This window comes from Streptopelia decaocto, assembly GCF_964273445.1.
Source record: "Streptopelia decaocto genome assembly, chromosome: 3".
Classification (NCBI taxonomy): Eukaryota; Metazoa; Chordata; class Aves; order Columbiformes; family Columbidae; genus Streptopelia; species Streptopelia decaocto.
This window is the reverse complement of record NC_138656.1, coordinates 120309962-120329501: the sequence shown is the minus strand read 5'-3', so window position 1 is coordinate 120329501 and position 19540 is coordinate 120309962. Positions and strand designations below refer to the sequence as shown.

At 60.2% G+C, this 19540-nt stretch overlaps 1 protein-coding gene across 2 annotated transcripts in view; it reads left to right on the top strand.

The window, feature by feature from the left end:
* The first annotated feature begins 1681 nt into the window (after nucleotides 1–1681).
* KCNK3 (potassium two pore domain channel subfamily K member 3) overlaps nucleotides 1682–19540 on the top strand; it is a 21081-nt gene continuing 3222 nt past the window's right edge. Inside the window, exons 1-2 of one of the 2 annotated variants that reach the window (XM_082049410.1) lie at nucleotides 1682–2045; nucleotides 15442–17701. In XM_082049410.1, coding sequence (XP_081905536.1) covers nucleotides 1763–2045; nucleotides 15442–16313 — 1155 coding nt within the window. In that variant the 5' untranslated portion in view covers nucleotides 1682–1762 and the 3' untranslated portion in view covers nucleotides 16314–17701. Of the gene's footprint in view, nucleotides 2046–15441; nucleotides 17702–19540 lie in introns of those variants that run through there. The other variant, XM_082049411.1, reaches the window with a different exon arrangement.

The window sequence follows — 19540 nt, the reverse complement described above, 5'->3', positions numbered from 1 at the left end:
GAGGCCACAACGCTGATGCCAAAGCACAGGCTGGCAGCAGCACCCCTGGAGTGGGGCTCACCCGAGCACCCACCCTGCGCGGGGTCTGCGCGTTTGGGGTGCCCCACAAGCACCCCTGCAGCCGTGCGTGTGTGATGCATGGCAGAGGTGCACACACATGAGCATCCATGCAGACAGAGGGGCTGCAGGGCCGTGTATGATGTGGGAGTGTGTAATGGGGCATGTGTGTGTGTGTGTGTGTAAATACATGTGTGTGTAAATATGTGCATATGTGTGGCTATGTTGGGGTGTGCATGTGTGCATATACATACGAGTGTGTGGGCAAGGGGGGTGTGTGCACACAGGTGTGCATGGGTGTGCAAGAGTGTGAGTGTGCATATATGTGCATATATGTGCACGTGTGTGTGTACAAGTGTGGGCAAGGGGATGCACACTCATGTGCCTGAGTGTGAGTGCGTGTGCATACACAGGATGTGCTGGTACCGGCGTGTGGTGGTAACAGAGGCGGTACCGGTGTGGGTGTGGGTGCTGGTGCCAGTTCTGGTGTGTGCCAGTACTAGTGTGGGTGCAGGTGTTGGTGCTGGTGTGTGCTGGTGTGGTTGTGGGTGTCCATGCCGGTGTGTGCTGGAATCAGTGCGGGTGTGCATGCTGGTGCCCGTGCCGGTGGTGTTGTGGGTATCGGTACCGGTACCAGCGGATGTGCGGGTGCCAGTGCGGGCACCAGTACCAGTGGGGTGCGGGTGTCGGTTCCAGTGGGGGTGCAGGTTGGGGTGAGGGTGCTGGTGTGTGCCAGCACTGGTTCCAGCAGGGGTGTGGGTGCTGGAACCAGTACCAATGGGGGTGTGAGTGTCTGTACCAGTGCAGGTGAGGGTGTGGGTGCCGTTTGGCATGAGAGTGTCAGTGTCACTGTCAGTGTGGGCGCAGGTTGGGGTGAGAGTGCTGGTGTGTGCCCATACTGGTGACAGTGCAGGCACTGGTGCCACATGGGGTGAAGGTGTCAGTGTCGGTACCAGTGGGAGTACAGGTGCCAGTACCAGTAACGGTGGGGGTGCAGGTGCCAGTACTGCTTGAGGTGTGGGTGCCGGTGTGTGCTGGACCAGTACCAGTGTGGGGTTATGGGTGTCCATGCCAGTGAGGGTGTGGATGCTGGTACTGTGCAGGTGCCAGTGCAGGTGCTGGTACCAGCAGCAGTGTGGGATCACTGATGTTGGTACCAGTGGAGGTGCAGATGCCGGTACTGATGGGGGTCCAGATGCTGGTACCGGTGTGGGTGCAGGTGCCAATACCGGTACCAGTGGGGGTGCAGATGACAGTGCAGGTGCCAGTACCGACAGCAGTGTGAGGTTACGGGTGTCCGTGCCAGTGGAGGTGCGGATGCTGGTACCCATTGGGGTGCGGATGCCGGTGCCAGTGGGGATGCAGGTGCCGGTACCGGTAGGGATGCAGGTGCCAGTACCGGTACTGATGGAGGTGCGGATGCAGGTGCCGGTACCGGTACTGAGGGAGGTGCGGATGCCGGTGGGGATGCAGGTGCCGACACCGGTACCGGTGCGGGTGCGGACGCCGGTGCCGGTCCCGGCGGGGCGCGGGGGGGCGGTGGTGCTGAAGGACAGCTCCGCCCCCACCCGCCCTCTCCGCCCCCCCCCTCCTCCTCCTCCTCCGCCGCTCCGCTCCGCGCCGGTCCCTCCGCCGCCGCCGCCGCCGCCGCCGCCGCCATGCCCCAGACGGCCCCGCCGCCGCCTCCCGCCGCCGCCGCCGCACGATGAAGCGGCAGAACGTGCGGACGCTGGCGCTCATCATGTGCACCTTCACCTACCTGCTGGTGGGAGCCGCCGTCTTCGACGCGCTGGAGTCGGAGGAGGAGACGGCGGAGCGGCGGCGGCTGGAGGCGAAGAGCCAGGAGCTGAAAAACAAATACAACCTCAGCGCCGAGAGCTACCGCGAACTCGAGTGGGTCGTGCTCAAGCTCAAGCCGCACAAGGCCGGAGTCCAGTGGAAATTCGCCGGGTCCTTTTACTTCGCCATCACCGTCATCACTACTATAGGTACGGGTTGTCCCCGCCCCGGTGTTTCCCGATGTCCCCGGAGACCCCATCCCGCCTCCCGGCCTCGGGATACCGGCTCCGGTCACCCCTAGTGCAGACCGTTGCCGATGCGCCCCGTCCCTGCGATATCGGGGCGACCCGCCCGCCCGGCTCCTCCGCTACCAGGAAACCCCCCGCCCGTACCCGCGATATCGGGGCGACCCGGGAAACCGCCCCCCCGGGTCCCCGCCCATCCCCGCGGTATCGGGGTGACCCGCCCGCTCGGCTCCTCCGCCAGCGGGAACCCCCCGCCCGTCCCCGCGGTACCGGGGCGACTCTCTCGGGTGGCTTCTCCGCCACCGCGAAACCCCAGCCCGGATCGTCCCGAAGTCGCCCGTCCCCGTAGAGTCAGGGCGACCCGAGCCGCCCGCGGCTCCGCTGCCCTGGGAACCCCCCGCCCATCCCCGCGGTATCGGGGATCCCCCCTGTCCCGGTTCCCTGTCCTCGGCGAACACCGACCCGCCCGTCCCCGTGGTCTCTGGTCTCCCGAAGCGCCCTCCTGCTCCCATCCCCGCAGCCTTTGCCCCCATCCCAGCTTTGGGGACCCCCACACGGACCCGGGACTCCCCTCTGCAGCCCCGGGGGTGTCCGGGGGGACAAGTCTGAGCTGGGACCCCTTTTCAGCTCTGCAGGGGGGTGCAGAGTCCGGCACGGCTGTGGGGGCTGAAAATGCTGGGGGGGGTCACAGTGAAACAGGCAATTTCCTCAGCTGACCCCTTCCCTGGAGGAGGAGGAGGAAGGTCCCCTGGGGACAGGGTTCCCTCACAACCCGTCTCCTGCCCCTCCCAGCATGGTGGGACCCCCAGCCAGGGAGGGGATAGGGATATGTCCCTCTGTCCCTGCAAGGGGGGTGCCACTGCTGCCTCAGTGCTCAGGGTGGTGTCCCAGTCCCAACCCGACCTGACCCGGGGGTGCCCAGGGTGCCAGAAACCAGAGTCCCTGGGGAAGAGCTGCTGGGGGGTCCCCCACTTTGAGAGGGGGGTTGCACAGTAGGGGGGCTGCATGGCCCCCCCAGGTTGCAGACTGCTGCTCCGTGCGTTCACCCGGTCACGTCGTCAATTCATCTGCCCTTTGGGTCACCCCGATGGATTGCCTGGGGTCACCTACCAGCCCTTGGTCCCCAAACTGCCCCATCCTCAGCACACTGTGAGGGCCTGGAGGGCTTGGGGACAGCTGGTGGCTGCACCGGGGTGGCACATGCTGGCCTGGCCCTGGCCGGCATCCCTGGTACCGGTACAGCCCTGGAGAGAGAGAGGCAGGAGCTGGAGGGAGGGGAAGGCCAGTGGGACAGCAGGTTTGACACACAGATGTTGGGGTGGCTGGTGGTTCCCAGGGCTGAGACATGGATGTTGGGGGTGTCTTTTGCTTCTCAGGGCTGAGATGTGGGGTGTCAAGGTGGCTGTTGGTTCCTGGGGCTGAGATAGGGGTGTTGGAGTGGCTGTTGGGTTTTGGGGCTGAGACACCGATGTTGGGGTGTCTGTTGGTTCCGAGATGTGGGTGTCGGAGCAGCCGCGGGCTGAGCGGAGGCAGCGTCTGGGCTCTCCCGGCTGGCGGGAGCAGCTGGGAAAGGCTTTGAAAGTGAAGACAAGCAGCTTATGTTTGACGTGAGAGGGAGGAGGAGCAGGCAAGGGGGTGCACGGGGGGGCTGGGGAGGGGAGCGGGAGCGAGCGGCATCTCGCCAGCCGACACAAAGGATGCTGCAGTGACGGAGGAGGGAGACAAAGCCAGCGGGTGTGCAGGGTCCCGAGGGGCCGTGGGGCTGCAGGCAGGTGTTGGGGACCCTGTTGTGCACCCCCTGGGGTCACCCAGCTCCCCTGCCCTGCCTGCAGCCGCCTGGATGGAAGGATGGAGCAGGGATGGGGGAGCGTGGCTGAGCCCCGACGCAAGCGTTACACCCCAGGAGAGCATCCTCCAGCCTGGACTGGGGGTTCAAACCTTAAAACCTCCTCTTGGGCTTGATGTGGGAGTTCAAAGGTTGGGGTGTTGACACCCAGCCCAAAAAAATGTGTGTCCAGCCACAGCAGCGTGGGACGGAGTGCTCCCAAATTGGGATTTACTGCTCTGCAGGTGTCAAGTCCTCCTCTCCCGGTAGCTCCAGCCTCTCTGTAATGTCCGTGGGTGCACAGGGGGAAGGGGCATGGACAGAAACACACAATACAATATTGTTTTTATCAAAATCTGGATGATTTCGAAGGCAGGTGTCTTAGCTGGCCCGTTGCAATGAAGCTGGGGGAGCTGCTGAATGGGGCCAGCGTGGCCCAGCAGAGAGAGCAAAATCATCAAAAGCCGCAAGAGGGGAAAGAAAATCCTGTTATTGCCATGAAATGGGATTTTTCCAGTGGGGAAAAACAAACCAAAGAGTCGTTTTTCCAGGAAATCACCAGCCAGCCCCTCTGTGAAGCTCCTGTTGTAGCTGGGGGCTCCCGCTGTGGCAATGGGGGTGCCCATTGGGATCCCCAGCTCAGGGAGCGGGAAGCAGGAAAACCCGGGAGGGTGAGAGGTGCCACTCGGAAAGCTTTTTCTTATATTTTGACACTTTTAAAAACATTTAAAACATTTTATCTGGGAAAAGAGCCAAGAGATGAGCTGCTCCGAAGGTCGGGACGTGCAGCCCCCCCCAGGAACTCCCGGGGACCCCCAAAGCACCGCGGAGAGGCACCAGGATATTTAGGTTTGCTGTCGCCCTTGCAAAGCTGGGGACAAGGGGAGCGGCAGGGCAGACAGAGCCAGCTCTGGGGTCCCTTTTGGCAATGCCAGTGTCAGTAGGACATGTCCCCCGTCACCTCCATCCCTGTCCCCTATCACCTGCGTCCTTGTCCCCTCCCCAGGGGCCTCCATGCTCCCGGGACGGCTGTGATGGCTCTTGCTGGATTGCACCCAAAAAACGTGTCCCCCCCCACCTCGCTGTGCGTGCAGAGGCGAGTGGCCACATGGGCCGGGGCAGGTGGTGGATGCCACCGCGGTGTCACCATCTGTCACAGCCCTCTGCCCTCCCCACTTGTTTATCAAGGGAGCAGGGAACCTCGCCTAGGCCAGGAGACCGCGGGGTGACACTGGGTTCCCACTGACCTTCTTCTGCTTGTGGTGTCCCCACCACTCACCCTGTCACACCTGCTCACACCTACAGGCTTGGCCTGGGGATGAAGGACTTGGGGACACCACAGGACATGCACCCCTGGTCACCTCTGGTGCCAGCGGCACTAGCACAACCCTCCTGGCACTGGCACCGGTGGGAGGGGAAGGACCCCCTGATTCTCTGGCCTTAGGGGACGCAGCACGGGAGAACACAGGAGCCACCGCCACTGGGACAAGGAGGTCACGATAGTTTGGGGGCTGGTTGGGGTTGAGGGAGGTCAGGGATGGGGCACCCGCTCCCTGTGGTCATTTCTGTTCCCATCCTGCACTGGCCATGCCCGCCGAAAATGATGGCAGTTGAAATTAGTGTTGGCACCTACGGACATGCCTTTGATAGGTTTCAGAGTTAACATGCTGGAGGGGAAAGCTGTACCGCTGTGTTCCAGGGCTGGGACCCCAGGCAGCGGGAGGAAACAGGAGCATCTCACCTCTTTCTAACCCTGGGGATGCGCAGAGGCCCCTTCCAGGTCGGCGGCTCCTCGGTCGCTGCGGGGGGCTCGTTTCGGTGCCCCCGTCGTGCTGCTGAGTGCAGGAGCTGATAGAGAGCAGTGCTGGGGGTCAGCACTCCTCCCTCCCCAGTTAGATATCAGGCCACCCCCTGCCACCTTTGCCTGTGCTATGCTGGGATTGCTGGCTGGGGTGTTCACTCTGAAACCTAATGAGGGCATATGCACCTCCCCCTGTACCAGGGACTTGCCCCTGCACGATCATCCCTCCCCCACATCCCACTCCCGCCTCCCCCCGTCCTCTCCTCCTGCCTGGGCTATAAATTCCGGCTCTTCTCCATCCCGGAGCGATAACAGCAATTAATACTCGCTCCCTCCCTGCCCCCCCGCCCGGCCTCTCCCAGCTGATGCCTCATTAAACTCAACAGCAAAGCCTGACTCAGAGCAAGGCATAAACACCACGTGCCGAGCGGGAGATGCTCCAAGGCGAGGAAGGTTCATCCCCCAGGCAAAAAGGACCCAATTTCTTTAGGTTTTGAGGGTCTTTTTTCCCCAATTACCAAACCCCAGGGCTGGTTCCTTGGTCTCGGTGCTGCCAGGTCTGGTGCCAAGAGGCCAGAGCTGAGCCGGAGCTGCGGGAGAGCCCCGCTCTGCCGGCGTGTGATTTATGAGCTGGCTTAAATATTTATCAGGCAGCTCTCAGGCTGAAGTGACTGCGGTGCAGGATTTATAGCCGGCACCGCCGCCTCGGATAAATCACGGCCTGGGGGGGTGAATGGAAGGAGCAAGAGCGGAGCGAGCTGCAGCGGGGGGGTCCTGCCTGGCTGGCTGCACAGGAGGTGAAGGAGAGCGGCTGTGGGGCAGGAGGGCCCCACTGCTGCTGCGAGGTGCTGGTTGCGTGGGGCTTGGCTACTGGTGCACAGTGCATGGCACTGGTGCATGGTGCAAGGTGCTGGTGCACAGTGCATGATGCATGGCTCTGCACACAACGCTGGGTGCTGGTGCATGGTGCTGGTGCACAGTGCATGGCACTGGTGCACGGCTCTGCACATGGCAGTGGACCCTGGTGCATGGTGCTGGTGCACAGTGCATGGCACTGGTGCACGGCTCTGCACATGGCAGTGGACCCTGGTGCATGGTGCTGGTGCACAGTGCATGGCTCTGCACATGGTGCTGGGCACTGGTGCACAGTGCATGGCTGTGCACATAGCGCTGGGTGCTGGGTGATTGGTGCAGGGCACTGGTGGAAGGTGGTGGTGCACAGTGCTGAGCACTGGTGCACATTGCTGGGCGTTGGTGCAGGGCACTGGTGCATGGTGCTGAGCACTGGTGCACAGTGCTAGCTGCTGGTGCACAGTGCTGGTGTCAGTTACTGGTGCACAGTGCTGGTGCATAGTGCATGGTACAGGTGCACAGTACGGGGTGCTGGTGCATGGTGGTGAGCACTGGTGCACAGCGCTGGTGCCCTGTGCTGGGTGCTGGTGCACGGTACTGGTACGCAGTGCTGGTGCATGGGGCTGGGCACGGACACACGGTGCTTGTGCACAGTGGTGAGCACTGATGCATGGTGCTGGTGCACAGTGCTAGCGTCCTGTGCTGGGTGCTGGTACACGGGGTTGGTGCATGATGTTGGGCACCAGCGCATGGTGCTGGTGCACAGTGGTGAGCACTGGTGCACGGTGCTGGGTGCTGGTCCACAATGGTGGGTGGTGGTGCACGGTGTTGCTGCACAGCTCTGGACACTGGTGCATGGTGCTGGTGCACGGCGCTGGGCACTGGTGCATGTTATTGGTCCACGTTGCTGGGCACTGTTGCATGTTACTGGTGCATGGTGCTGGGCACTGGTGCATGTTACTGGTGCATGTTACTGGTCCACAGCACAGGGCACTGGTGCATGTTACTGGTGTACGGTGCTGGGCACTGGTGCATGTTATTGGTGTACGGTGCTGGACACTGATGCATGTTACTGGTGCACCATGCTGGGCACTGGTGCATGTTACTGGTGCACGGTGCTGGGCACTGGTGCATGTTACTGGTGCATGGTGCTGCGCACTGGTGCATGTTATTGGTGCATGGTGCTGGGCACTGGTGCATGGTGATGGTGCACAGCGCTGGGCACTGTTGCCTGTTACTGGTGCACAGTGGTGAGCACTGGTGCATGGTGCTGGTGCACAGTGGTGAGCACTGTTGGATGGTGCTGGGCGCTGGTGCACCCCTCACCCTGCCAATACCCCAACTGAGCCAAGCACTGAGAGTAAGGAGCCGCATCCACTTTTCCCGGGGTGGGGATGAAGGGGCCCGGGGGGTGCAGAACTGACCCACGGGGCAGCCAAGGCCTGAGCCAAAAATTGGTGGGGAATAACCCCATTTTCTGTAAAGAAGGAGCAGCACAGACCCCCCCGTGCCTCCCGAGGAATGGGACATAAGGAGCTTTGCAGTGAGAGCTCAGGAGCTCTGGGGGGGGACACTGGATCATGTCACTCCCTGGGGACACGATGCTCCAGCTTGCGCTGCGTCCCCCTCTGCTGGGGTTTGGGGGAGCAGGGGGGTGCGTTTGCAGATGGGGTGGGGGGAGCCAGGGCAGCATGGGAGCTGCTTGGGGGGCTGAAGTTTGCAAGAGGCTGCGGTCACTGTCACCCCCGGGGGGCTCCTGCGAGGTGATGCATGGGGGGGTCATGGTCTCTCTGCTCAGGTGGAATTGATGCGGGGGGGCAGCCCGTGTCCTTGTTCCCATCCCTACCCACCCCGGCAGAAATCCGCCCTAAAGGCTTTAAATGACTTCTTATTCCACCCCCCGGGGGCCCCTTGTCCCTGTGCAGGAAGGAGCGGAGCTCCTGCTCTCCACCTCAGCCATCCCAGGGCAGCGGGGGTGTCCCCCCCCAGGTCTGTGCTGTCCCTTGGCTTATGGGGTGTCCCTCCCCAAATAAAACCCAGCAGGACCGTCCTGCGGGTCGGGGTGTCTGTGTGTGTCCAGCCGTGCCCATCGCCGGGGTGTCCCGCCCTGCACCCCAGCACAGAGAGCAGCCCCGAGGGCAGTGGGGGGCCCGGCTGCACCCCCCTTTAGTGGAAGGAGGGAGGGGGGTCGGAGGGGCCAAGAAGGGGCCTGGCGGAGCCCCAGGATGGAAGGAAAATTGCCAGTTTTGGCGCAAACAGGGCGCTTGGCCGGCGCCGGGATTTTCCATGACACCATCCTGACCCCCCCGCCACGGCAGCGTCCGGCCCCCGCCTGCGGGCAGCACCGCCCGGGGGGACAGGCAGCGGCTGCACCCCCAAACCCTCCCGCTGGGCACCCCCGGGAGCAGGGAGGGGGGTGGCTCTGAGTCCATTTGGGGGTGACACCCCGCAAGTGTACAGGACAAATCCAAGGGAAGGGGTCGCGGTGACATGGGGACCAGAGGGGTGGCAGGGGCACAGGTGGCAGGGGATGGGAGGAGGTACTGGGGGGGTTACCCCAATGCTGTGTTTTGGGGGGAGCTCAGGGTGTGGGTCCCACCTGCAGCCCCCCCAGCTTACTGGGGAGGTGGTGTCCTGGGGGGGGGTGGATGTTGGATGGATGGACAGATAGATGGATGATGGATGGAAGGATGGATGGACAGATGGAGGGATGGGTGGATGGATGGAAGGATGGATGGACAGATAGATGGAGGGATGGGTGGATGGATGGATGGATGGATGGATGGATGGATGGATGGATGGATGGAAGGATGAATGGGTGGATGATGAAGGGATGGATGGATGATGGATGGAAGGATGAATGGAAGGATGGATGGACAGATGGATGGATGGTTGGATGGATGGATGGATGGATGGATTGCTGGATGGATGGAAGGTTGGATGGATGGATGGATCACTGGATGGATGGATAGAAGGATGGATGGATGGATGGATGGATGGATGGATGGATGGATGGACGGATGGATGGATGGGTGCCAGGGTGTGAGGACAGCTGGCTGGCTGCCCCTTCTCCTCCCCGGTGAAGGCACAGAGAGGACAGTCCCTGCTCCAGGTGCAGGACCCAGCTGGGACAGGGACACCAGTGTGCTGTGGTCCCAGCGCTCATTCCAGCTCCGCATCTCCCCAGAGTCCGGTCCCTCTGCTCCCGCTGCCTCCCCCCCTGCCCTACCCAGGAGCTGTCCCCAGGCAGCATGAGCCCCTTCCCCGTCCTGGGGGGACAGAGGCACTGCAGGGCCCCTGTGTCCCCACGCAGCACTGTGTCCCCCTGTACCAGGGCTGTGTTTGCTCAGTGGTGCCGCTGGTTGCCACATGCTGCCTTTCCCAGCCGCTCCCCGCCTGCTTGTTTGTTCACTGTACAAAGACAAGAGATCTCTCAGGCAGCATCGAGTGGCACCTCGCGTGCCACCTGCATCCCCTGGGTCCCCATCCCCAGCTGGGGGGACAGCCAAGGTCCCCAGGCTCAGCCTGGCGCTGGTTAACTGGTAGGACTGGGAACAGCCTGGATTGCTCTTGGCCACAAGTGATGGAGAGCTTGGCACTGCCCGTGTCCCACTTGTGCCTTGGCTGAGCTCGTGTCACCCAGGGGACACAGCAGGAAACTGGTGCCCGTTAAACACTGAGCAGGTTGCTGGTCCTTACTGGGAGCGATGGAGCAGGGGGATGCAGGGCTGGCACTTCTCAGAGGAGAAGGATGTTCCCTGGGGCACACAGCACCCCAGAGGATGGCCACCTACCCCAAGGGATGCCCACCCACCCAATAGGATGCCCACCCACCCCATGAGATGCCCACCTACACCACAGGATGCCCACCCACCACCTCCATCTCTGGGGGACCCCCAGGGGTCTCTCCATGAGGAGAAAGGGGTGCACAGGACAAGCAACTGGAGGGCTCAGGGTGTTGGTTGCTTTTGGGTGCTAAAGGGCTTTGGGAGCGGGGGGGTCGCTGTGTGTTTGTGTCATACCAGCCAGCAGCGAGCATGGGGTCTGCTCGGGAGGGTGGTCTCCATTGGGGGGTGACATCTCCAGAGGATGAGGCTTTTCCTCCACCAGGGCATCCCTGGGGCACTCCTGACTGTGGATCCTCTGGTGTCTACAGGTGCAGTTGTGTCCCTCCTTTTCCCCCAAAATGCATGGGAATGTAGTGACCTCGGTGGCTGCTGAACCTGCCAGGAAGGGGGACAGCACCTGAGGGCTGTGGGTTTCGTGATCTGAAGCCAGGCTTGGAAGGACAAGAGCTGGGTTCATCCTGGGCTTGGAAGGATGAGAGCTGGGTTTGTCCCAGGCTTGGAATGATGAGAGCTGGGTTTGTCCCAGGCTTGGAAGGACAAGAGCTGGGTTCATCCTAGGCTTGGAAGGTTGAGAGCTGGGTTTGTCCCAGGCTTGGAAGGATGAGAGCTGAGTTCATCCCAGACTTGGAAGGACAAGAGCTGGGTTTGTCCTGGGCTTGGAAGGACGATAGTTGGGTTCATCCCAGGCTTGGAAGGATGAGAGCTTATCCTGGGATTGGAATGATGAGAGCCGAGTTCATCCCAGGCTTGGAAGAACAAGAGCTGGGTTCATCCCAGGCTGGAAGGACAAGAGCTGGGTTCATTCTGGGCTTGGAAGGACGAGAATTGGGTTCATCCCAGGCTTGGAGCAATGAGAGTTTATCCTGGGATTGAAAGGATGAGAGCCAAGTTCATCCCGGGTTTGGAAGGACAAGAGCTGTGTTCATCCTAGACTTGGAAGGACAAGAGCTGGGTTCATCCTGAGCTTGGAAGGACAACAGTTTACCCTGGGCTTGGAAGGATGAGAGCTGAGTTCATCCCAAGCTTGGAAGGATGAGAGTTGTGTTAATCCTGAGCTTGGAAAGATGAGAATTGGTTTTGTCCCAGGCATGCAAGCATGAGAGTTGGGTTCATCCCCAGAAACTGGGGCTGCTCCAAAGCACTGAAGACCCCCAGAGTGATCAATGCTTTGGTGGATCCCCCATCAGCTGGGATGCCTGAACCTTTCTCATCATCCCGGCAATGGACAGGGAAAGCTGCAGCAGGTCAGACACCGTGGTGATGGGCTCTGCATCCCTCTGCGGGGACCAGGCTGCTACGCTGGCATGAGGTGGCAGCTCCACTGGTTAAGGGGGAGACACCAGCCCAGCAGACACCCCAGCTATGGGCCATGGGTGACATGAGGAACCCCCCTGCTACCAGCAAGGACCCCGGGAGCATCCCCAGCTTCTGAACCACAGGAGGAGCAGCATGGTGACTCTGGCAGCGGGGTGCAGGGTTCCTGCCTGGGAATGGGGGTGATGAAGATGCTGAAGGGAGTGGAGCATCTCCCGTGGGAGGAAAGGCTGAGGGAGCTGGGGCTCTGGAGCTGGACAAGAGGAGACTGAGGGGGGACTCATTCCTGGGGATCAAGATGGAAAGGGGGAGTGTCAGGAGGATGGAGCCAGGCTCTTCTGGTGACAACCAGGGACAGGACAAGGGGCAATGGGTGCAAACTGGAACACAGGAGGTTCCACTGGAAGAGGAGAAGAAACTCGTTGGGAGTGAGGGTGTCAGAGCCTGGCCCAGGCTGCCCAGGGGGGTTGTGGAGTCTCCTTCTGTGCAGACATTCCAACCCGCCTGGACACCTTCCTGTGTAACCTCATCTGGGTGTTCCTGCTCCATGGGGGGATTGCACTGGATGAGCTTTCCAGGGCCCTTCAACCCCCGACACTCTGGGATTCTGGGATAATGTGAATCTGTGTGTGCTGGCACCAGCCATGGCTTATGGCCACCAGCCCTCACTCCCTGCCAGTCCTGATTTTCTGCAGTGGTTCTGTAAAGCATGGAGATGGTTTTCTGGCCGCTTTGTACCCCCAAAACCCCAGTCCCTCTCTTGTCAGCAGCTGGGACTCCCCATCCCCCTGCCTGGGCTCCCTGCACCCCCTTGTCCTGGCTGCCTGCACCCCCAGACTCCCTGCACTCCCATCCCCCTCCAGCACCCACTCCCACCCTAGGGACCCTCTCCCTGCCTTCCCAGCCCTTTGCACCCACCAACCATCCAACACTTCCCTCTGCGAACTCCCCCCCTCCTGTCATCCCCGGCAGCTGCTCCGCTAATCCCCCCATCCATCCATCCCTCTGACAGCCCGGGATTTGCTCCAGGCTTGGGCCAGCCCAGACCTGCACCTGCTCCCCGGAGCCACGGCCAGATCCCCCCCCGCTCCTCCGCAGCCCTAAAAAGGAGACGAGCCGGCCGCGTTCCTCAGGGACATGTCATGTTTTGTCCCTGGGGACATTGTGTTTTCTCCCCGGGGACACACACGCCTGCTTGCAGCACCCCAAGCGGGAGCCCGGAGCACCCCGGCTTGGCAGCATCCCTCCTGGGACACCCCTTGGGTGGGGAGGCTTGGGGGGGCTGCAGGAGATGGGGAGGAGCAGGGATGCTGAGCACCTTCTGGTGGGGAGCAGAAGAAACCACAGAGGGTTTTGGGGGATTTCACCCTTTGTCACCTTCCCGGGGTGTCCCTCTCCCCATCAGCCGGAGACTTGATGTCCCAGTGACCTCCCCACCATCCTCAGACATGCTGGAGATCAGGCAGCGCCCGCTAAAGCCAGGAAAGAGCACAGGGGCCCTGGTAGATTGACGGATGCTTGGACGTGCTGTGAGAGCTCATAAAACTCCCTTCCCCGGAGAAACGGGGCTAAATATAGCGAGGGGAGGCTGTGCTGCTGCGGGCAGGGCAGGCAGGGCAGGCAGGGACGGGGCTCGCGGGCAGCGCTCAGGGCTCGCGTCCTAAAACCGCATCCTCGGCTGGCTGATGCGCCAGGACTGGGGACGTTCAGGCTATTGGGAAGGGGACGGAGGTGACAGGCAGGAGATAAAGGGCAGACAGGCAGGGTGAGGGATGGGATCCTGGTTTGAAATGCAGCACCCAGGCGGCACCAGTAACAGCAGCAATGATCTCCAGTGATGCTCTCCAGACGCTCTTTGGCACTGGGGAGACCAAACCGCCAATCCTGGGGGCAGTTTTGGGCTCCTCACACCAAGAAAGACCTTGAGGTGCTGGAGCGAGTGGAGAGAAGGGAATGGAGCTGGTGAGGGGCTGGAGCACAAGTGTGATGGAGCGGCTGAGGGACCTGGGGGGTTCAGCTGGAGAACAGGAGCTGAGGGGAGACCTGATCTCTGACCTGCCTGAAAGGAGCTTGGAGCCAGGGGGGTCGGGCTCTGCTCCCCAGGAACAAGCGCCAGGAGCAGAGGAAACGGCCTCAATTTGCACCAGGGGAGGTTGAGGTTGGATCTGGAGTTGCGGTCCCCTGGGGTGTCCCCGTGTCACGGCTCTGTGTCCCGTCACCTCTGCTCTGTGCGGACTGGGAAGTGTGAGAATGTCCTTGGGATAAACCTCTGTTTGTCTGTCTCCTGACTTTTCCCATGGATGAGGAAGAGTAGGAAAGAAAGAAAGGGAAAAGGGAAAAGGGAAAAGGGAAAAGGGAAAAGGGAAAAGGGAAAAGGGAAAAGGGAAAAGGGAAAGGGAAAGGGAACAGGGAAAGGGGAAGGGGGAACAGGGAAGGGAAGGGAAGGGAAGGGAAGGGAAGGGAAGGGAAGGGAAGGGAAGGGAAGGGAAGGGAAGGGAAGGGAAGGGAAGGGAAGGGAAGGGAAGGGAAGGGAAGGGAAGGGAAGGGAAGGGAAGGGAAGGGAAGGGAAGGGAAGGAAAGGAAAGGAAAGGAAAGGAAAGGAAAGGAAAGGAAAGGAAAGGAAAGGAAAGGAAAGGAAAGGAAAGGAAAGGAAAGGAAAGGAAAGGAAAGGAAAGGAAAGGAAAGGAAAGGAAAGGAAAGGAAAGGAAAGGAAAGGAAAGGAAAGGAAAGGAAAGGAAAGGAAAAGTGTCACAGCTGGCGGGAGGGCAGCACCCCCATTCCACGGCTCTACCACCTCTGCCCAGCTGCAGGAGCCCAGATCCCATCAGGAACAAATAATCTGCTGGCACAATGACAGGATAAATCCTGCCTGTGCGGGTTTTGCGCAGGCAGGAGATTAACTGAGACTCCGATGGGCCCCCCCGGGCTGCGTGCGGATGCTCCCCCAGCTCCCACGGACATGGCAGTGGGACATGGGGATGTGGGGACGTGGGGCTGGGTGACAGAGGGGCTCCCCTTGATTCTCCATTCCTTAAAAAATCTCTAATTTCTGCGTCTCCTGCGTCTCTCCACCCACTGCTCGGACACAGGCCACCCCGGGATGGGGATTTCAGGGAAGAGCCATCTCCAATTTCACAGGATCACAGAATCATTTTGGTTGGAAAAGCCCCTCAAGATTATCGAGTCCAACCATAACCCACCCTGTCCCTGCCCCATGTCCTGAGAACCTCATGTCCGTCTGTCCAGCCCTGCAGGGATGGTGACTCCAGCACTGCCCTGGGCAGCCTGTTCCAATGCCCCACAGCCCTTTGGGGAAGAAATTGTTCCCCACATCCAACCTCAACCTCCCCTGGCGCAACTTGAGGCCATTTCCCCTTGTCCTGTCACTTGCTACTGGGGAACATCCCCCACCCCAGCCAGGGTCCATATGAGCACCCCCCCCGCTACCCCCACCCCAGCCCAGGGATGCGGCACCTTGTCCATCACCCAGCCCTCCAGCTCCTTTCCCACAAGCCCAGGACTTGCCCCCTTCTCCAGCTCCATTTTCCTTTGGACTCCCCATTACACCCATCTCTCAGAACCCTCTGCGGTCACTCCTTGTTCCCAGGGGTCAGGATTGGGGTCCACCATCAGTGACTCACTCAGGGAAACAGTTTGAGGTGCTGCACCCCCCTGCTTGGACCACCAAGCTGACTCCCCCTCTGTGGCTTTGCCCCCCAGGTTATGGCCACGCGGCACCCAGCACGGATGGGGGGAAGGTCTTCTGCATGGTCTACGCTCTGCTGGGCATCCCCCTCACCCTCGTCATGTTCCAGAGCCTGGGCGAGAGGATCAACACCTTCGTCAGGTACCTCCTGCACCGCGTCAAGAAGTGCCTTGGCATGAGGCGGGCGGAGGTCTCCATGGCCAACATGGTCACCATCGGGTTCTTCTCCTGCATCAGCACCCTCTGCATCGGGGCAGCCGCCTTCTCCTACTACGAGCACTGGAGCTTCTTCCATGCCTACTACTACTGCTTCATCACCCTCACCACCATCGGCTTCGGGGACTACGTGGCCCTGCAGAAGGACGAAGCCCTCCAGAACAAGCCCCAATACGTGGCCTTCAGCTTCGTCTACATCTTGACAGGCCTGACGGTCATTGGGGCGTTCCTCAACCTGGTGGTGTTGAGGTTCATGACCATGAACGCCGAGGACGAGAAGCGGGACGCCGAGCATCGCGCTCTGCTCACCCGCAACGGCCAAGCCAGCAGCGTCCACACCACGGACACGGCCGCGGCCACCCCGGCGGCCACGGGCGGCGGGTTCCGGAACGTCTACGCCGAGGTTCTCCACTTCCAATCCATGTGCTCGTGCCTGTGGTACAAGAGCCGGGAGAAGCTGCAGTATTCCATCCCCATGATCATCCCCAGGGACCTCTCCACCTCGGACACCTGCGTGGAGCAGAGTCACTCCTCACCTGGCCGCTGTCCCCAGACCCCCAACAACCGATGTTTCTGCAACGCCCGCCGCTCGGCCATCAGCTCCGTCTCCACCGGCCTCCACAGCCTCGCTGCCTTCCCGGGGCTCACGAAGCGCCGCAGCTCCGTCTAACCCCAATCCATCCCCCTAGACCCTCCTCCTCCTCAACCAAGGACTCTTCTTGGTCACAGCAGGAGGAAAATACTCCAGGGTTTGGATGTGAAGGGGGCAGCGGGCTCAGGATGGGACCCCCGGGGGGCCGGGGGCTGTACTGCTCTGGGATGGATACAGGAGGAGTGGTGATGCTGCCCTGGTCCTCCCCGGTGCAGAAAATAACACAAGGGAGCTACTGGTGTTATTTTATTTTAATTTATTTTATTTTTTCAAAACCACTCCTCAAAAATGTGAAACTTGAAGAGCTGGAGGGTGTTTTAACCCAATGTGAGGTTTGAGGCGGGGGGTTGTGTACACCTGCACGTCCCACCGTGGTACCTCTATGGAAGCAACTGGGGAACCCCACGGCCCCAAGACAGCCCCACAGTAGCCCCACAACATCCCGAGCGCCATCCGGACACCGCATGGGACGCGGGGACAGGAGGACGTGGGGCTTCTGGTGCTGATCCTGCATCCCGGCCCCTCCATCCTCTGCCTCCCGGGGAGGAAGGCAGCGAGGATGCCACGGCCAGAGATGTCACAGCGGAGGCGAGCGCGCATCAGCGCGCAAATCAGGCTAAGAGGGGCTTAGACGGAGCTTTTTTCCATCACTGCGCACATCAGCTTGCCCCCACGGCTGGGAAAACAAGCCGTGAGTCACGTAGGCTGCCAAAAACTCGGTGGGCAGCCCACCGGCAGCTTCACGGGGTCTTTTTAACCCTTTTTAGATGGGCAAACCCCAGGATTCTCTGCCCTGGGATGCAGGAGCAGGACCCCCCTATCCCCATCCACCCCTGGGGCCGGAGCCGTCACCCTTGGGAGCTTTTTTGGGGACGACCTGAGGCATTATAGGAATTTTTCACCCTCTGTCTTCACCTTCAACCTTCACAGGGAGCACCCAAAGCACAGGCTGTCCCCCCATTGACGGGGACACCGGGGGACACTGGGACATGTGCTGGTCCCTCTTTGAGCCCCGGGGGTGTCAGGGGGACTTTGGGGACAGCCCAGGCACCCAACCCGCCTGTTTCATTTCTCACCTTTTACCAGAAGAAAAACCAATGTATTTCTAATACTTGACCTGTACATACTGTTAGATATCAAGAGGATATTTATTATAAATGACGTTATCACCATATCTATAGAAATCTATAATTATCTATCAGATAGAGGAGTCTTGGGGGGAAATTCATCGATGACGGCGAGGAATTTTTCTTTCTGCTCTCTGCATCTTCCTCGTCGTCGGGCGCCCGCGGGGACCCGTGCTCCTCCCGGCCAAGTTTCTCGGGTTCTCATGCCAAAGTCGATTTGTACCGCGGGGTTCTTCCTTCTTCCTTAGCGAGAGAGAAATAAAGGCTGGTTCAAAGCTCGGCATCGCCTCGGCTCCTTCATCGGGCGCCGCGTGAGGATGAGGAGCGGAGGGTCGCGGTCCCCTGGGTGTCCCCGTGTCACGGCTCTGTGTCCCATCACCTCGGCTCTGCGGGGACTGGGAAGTGTGAGAATGTCCTCAGGGTAAACCTCTGTTTGTCCGGCTCCTGACTTTTCCCATGGATGAGGAAGAGGAGGAAAGAAAGAAAGGGAAAAGGGAAAAGGGAAAAGGGAAAGGGAAAGGGAAAGGGAAAGGGAAAGGGAAAGGGAAAGGGAAAGGGAAAGGGAAAGGGAAAGGGAAAGGGAAAGGGAAAGGGAAAGGCAGAGGGAAAGGGAAAGAAGGGAAAGGGAAAGAAGGGAAAGGGAAAGGGAAAGGGAAAGGGAAAGGGAAAGGGAAAGGGAAAGGGAAAGGGAAAGGGAAAGGGAAAGGGAAAGGGAAAGGGAAAGAAGGGAAAGGGAAAGATGGGAAAGGGAAAGAAGGGAAAGGGAAAGGGCAGCAAAAAGGAAAGGAAAGAAGAAAGGAAAGGAAAGGAAAGGAAAGGAAAGGAAAGGAAAGGAAGGAAAGGAAAGGAAAGGAAAGGAAAGGAAAGGAAAGGAAAGGAAAGGAAAGGAAAGGAAAGGAAAGGAAAGGAAAGGAAAGGAAAGGAAAGGAAAGGAAAGGAAAGGAAAGGAAAGGAAAGGAAAGGAAAGGAAAGGAAAGGAAAGGAAAGGAAAGGAAAGGAAAGGAAAGGAAAGGAAAGGGGAAAAGTTCAGCCTTGAGCTTTGGGCTACAGCATCCTATGGCAGGCTCAGCAGGTGAAGGACCTTGGGCTGCCCCTCCCATCCCACCGTCACACCCCAAAGAGGAAGGGGGGTCCTGCAGCAGCTTCTCCCACCCAAGGAGCCCCCCAAAAACCCAGCAGAGCTGTGTCCTTCCTGATCATGCCCATAGTGGCATCTCTGTAGCCTTCGCTCCATGGCACGGGCTGGAGACGTCCCTCTGCTCCATGCAAGCAGCACCCAATGACTGCGAGCAGCTGTGACCGGGGGGACAGGGCTGTGTCCCCTGTATTGAGCTATGCGGGGAAACTGAGGCACAGACAGGAGATCAATAGACGGGAGAGCTGAGGGTACCTCAAGTGGTGTTTGGCATCCAGGTCCAAACTTCCAAGGGGATTTGGGCATCACTGGTGGTCAGAACACACTGGAATCATAGAATCATCGAATCACAGGATGGTTTGAGTTGAAGGGACCATTAAATCTACCCCAGTGGCACCCCTGCCATGAGCAGGGACATCTTCACCAGCTCAGGTTGCTCAGAGCCCCGTCCAGCCTGGCCTGGGATGTCTCCAGGGATGGTTCATCCACCACCTCTCTGGATATCTGGCCAGGTTCTCACCACCCTCAGTGTAAACAGGATGGACAGGGACATGTCATCCCCATGGCTGGGGCCACCAGCAGAGCTCTGGGTTGCTCTCCTGCCTTCAAGTGGATAAAACCCTCTCCATTCAAACCCAGGCCAGAGCTTAATCTGCTAAAGCTAAGCCTACAAAGAGCAGGTGTGTCCTGGCAGCAGCCAATGGAGAGAACAGCTTGTCCCCAGGGTGCACCCATGGGGATGTGTTGGAGGAACTGGGAGGCTGCTGGTGCCACTGGGCTGGGAGTGGTGGAGATGCCAGAGGGACCTAGAGAGGGTGGAGATGCCAGAGGGACCTAGAGAGGGTGGAGATGCCAGAGGGACCTAGAGAGGGTGGAGATGCCAGAGGGACCTAGAGAGGGTGGAGATGCCAGAGGGACCTAGAGAGGGTGGAGATGCCAAAGGGACCCAGAGAGGATGAAGGTGCCAGGGACACCTGGAGAGG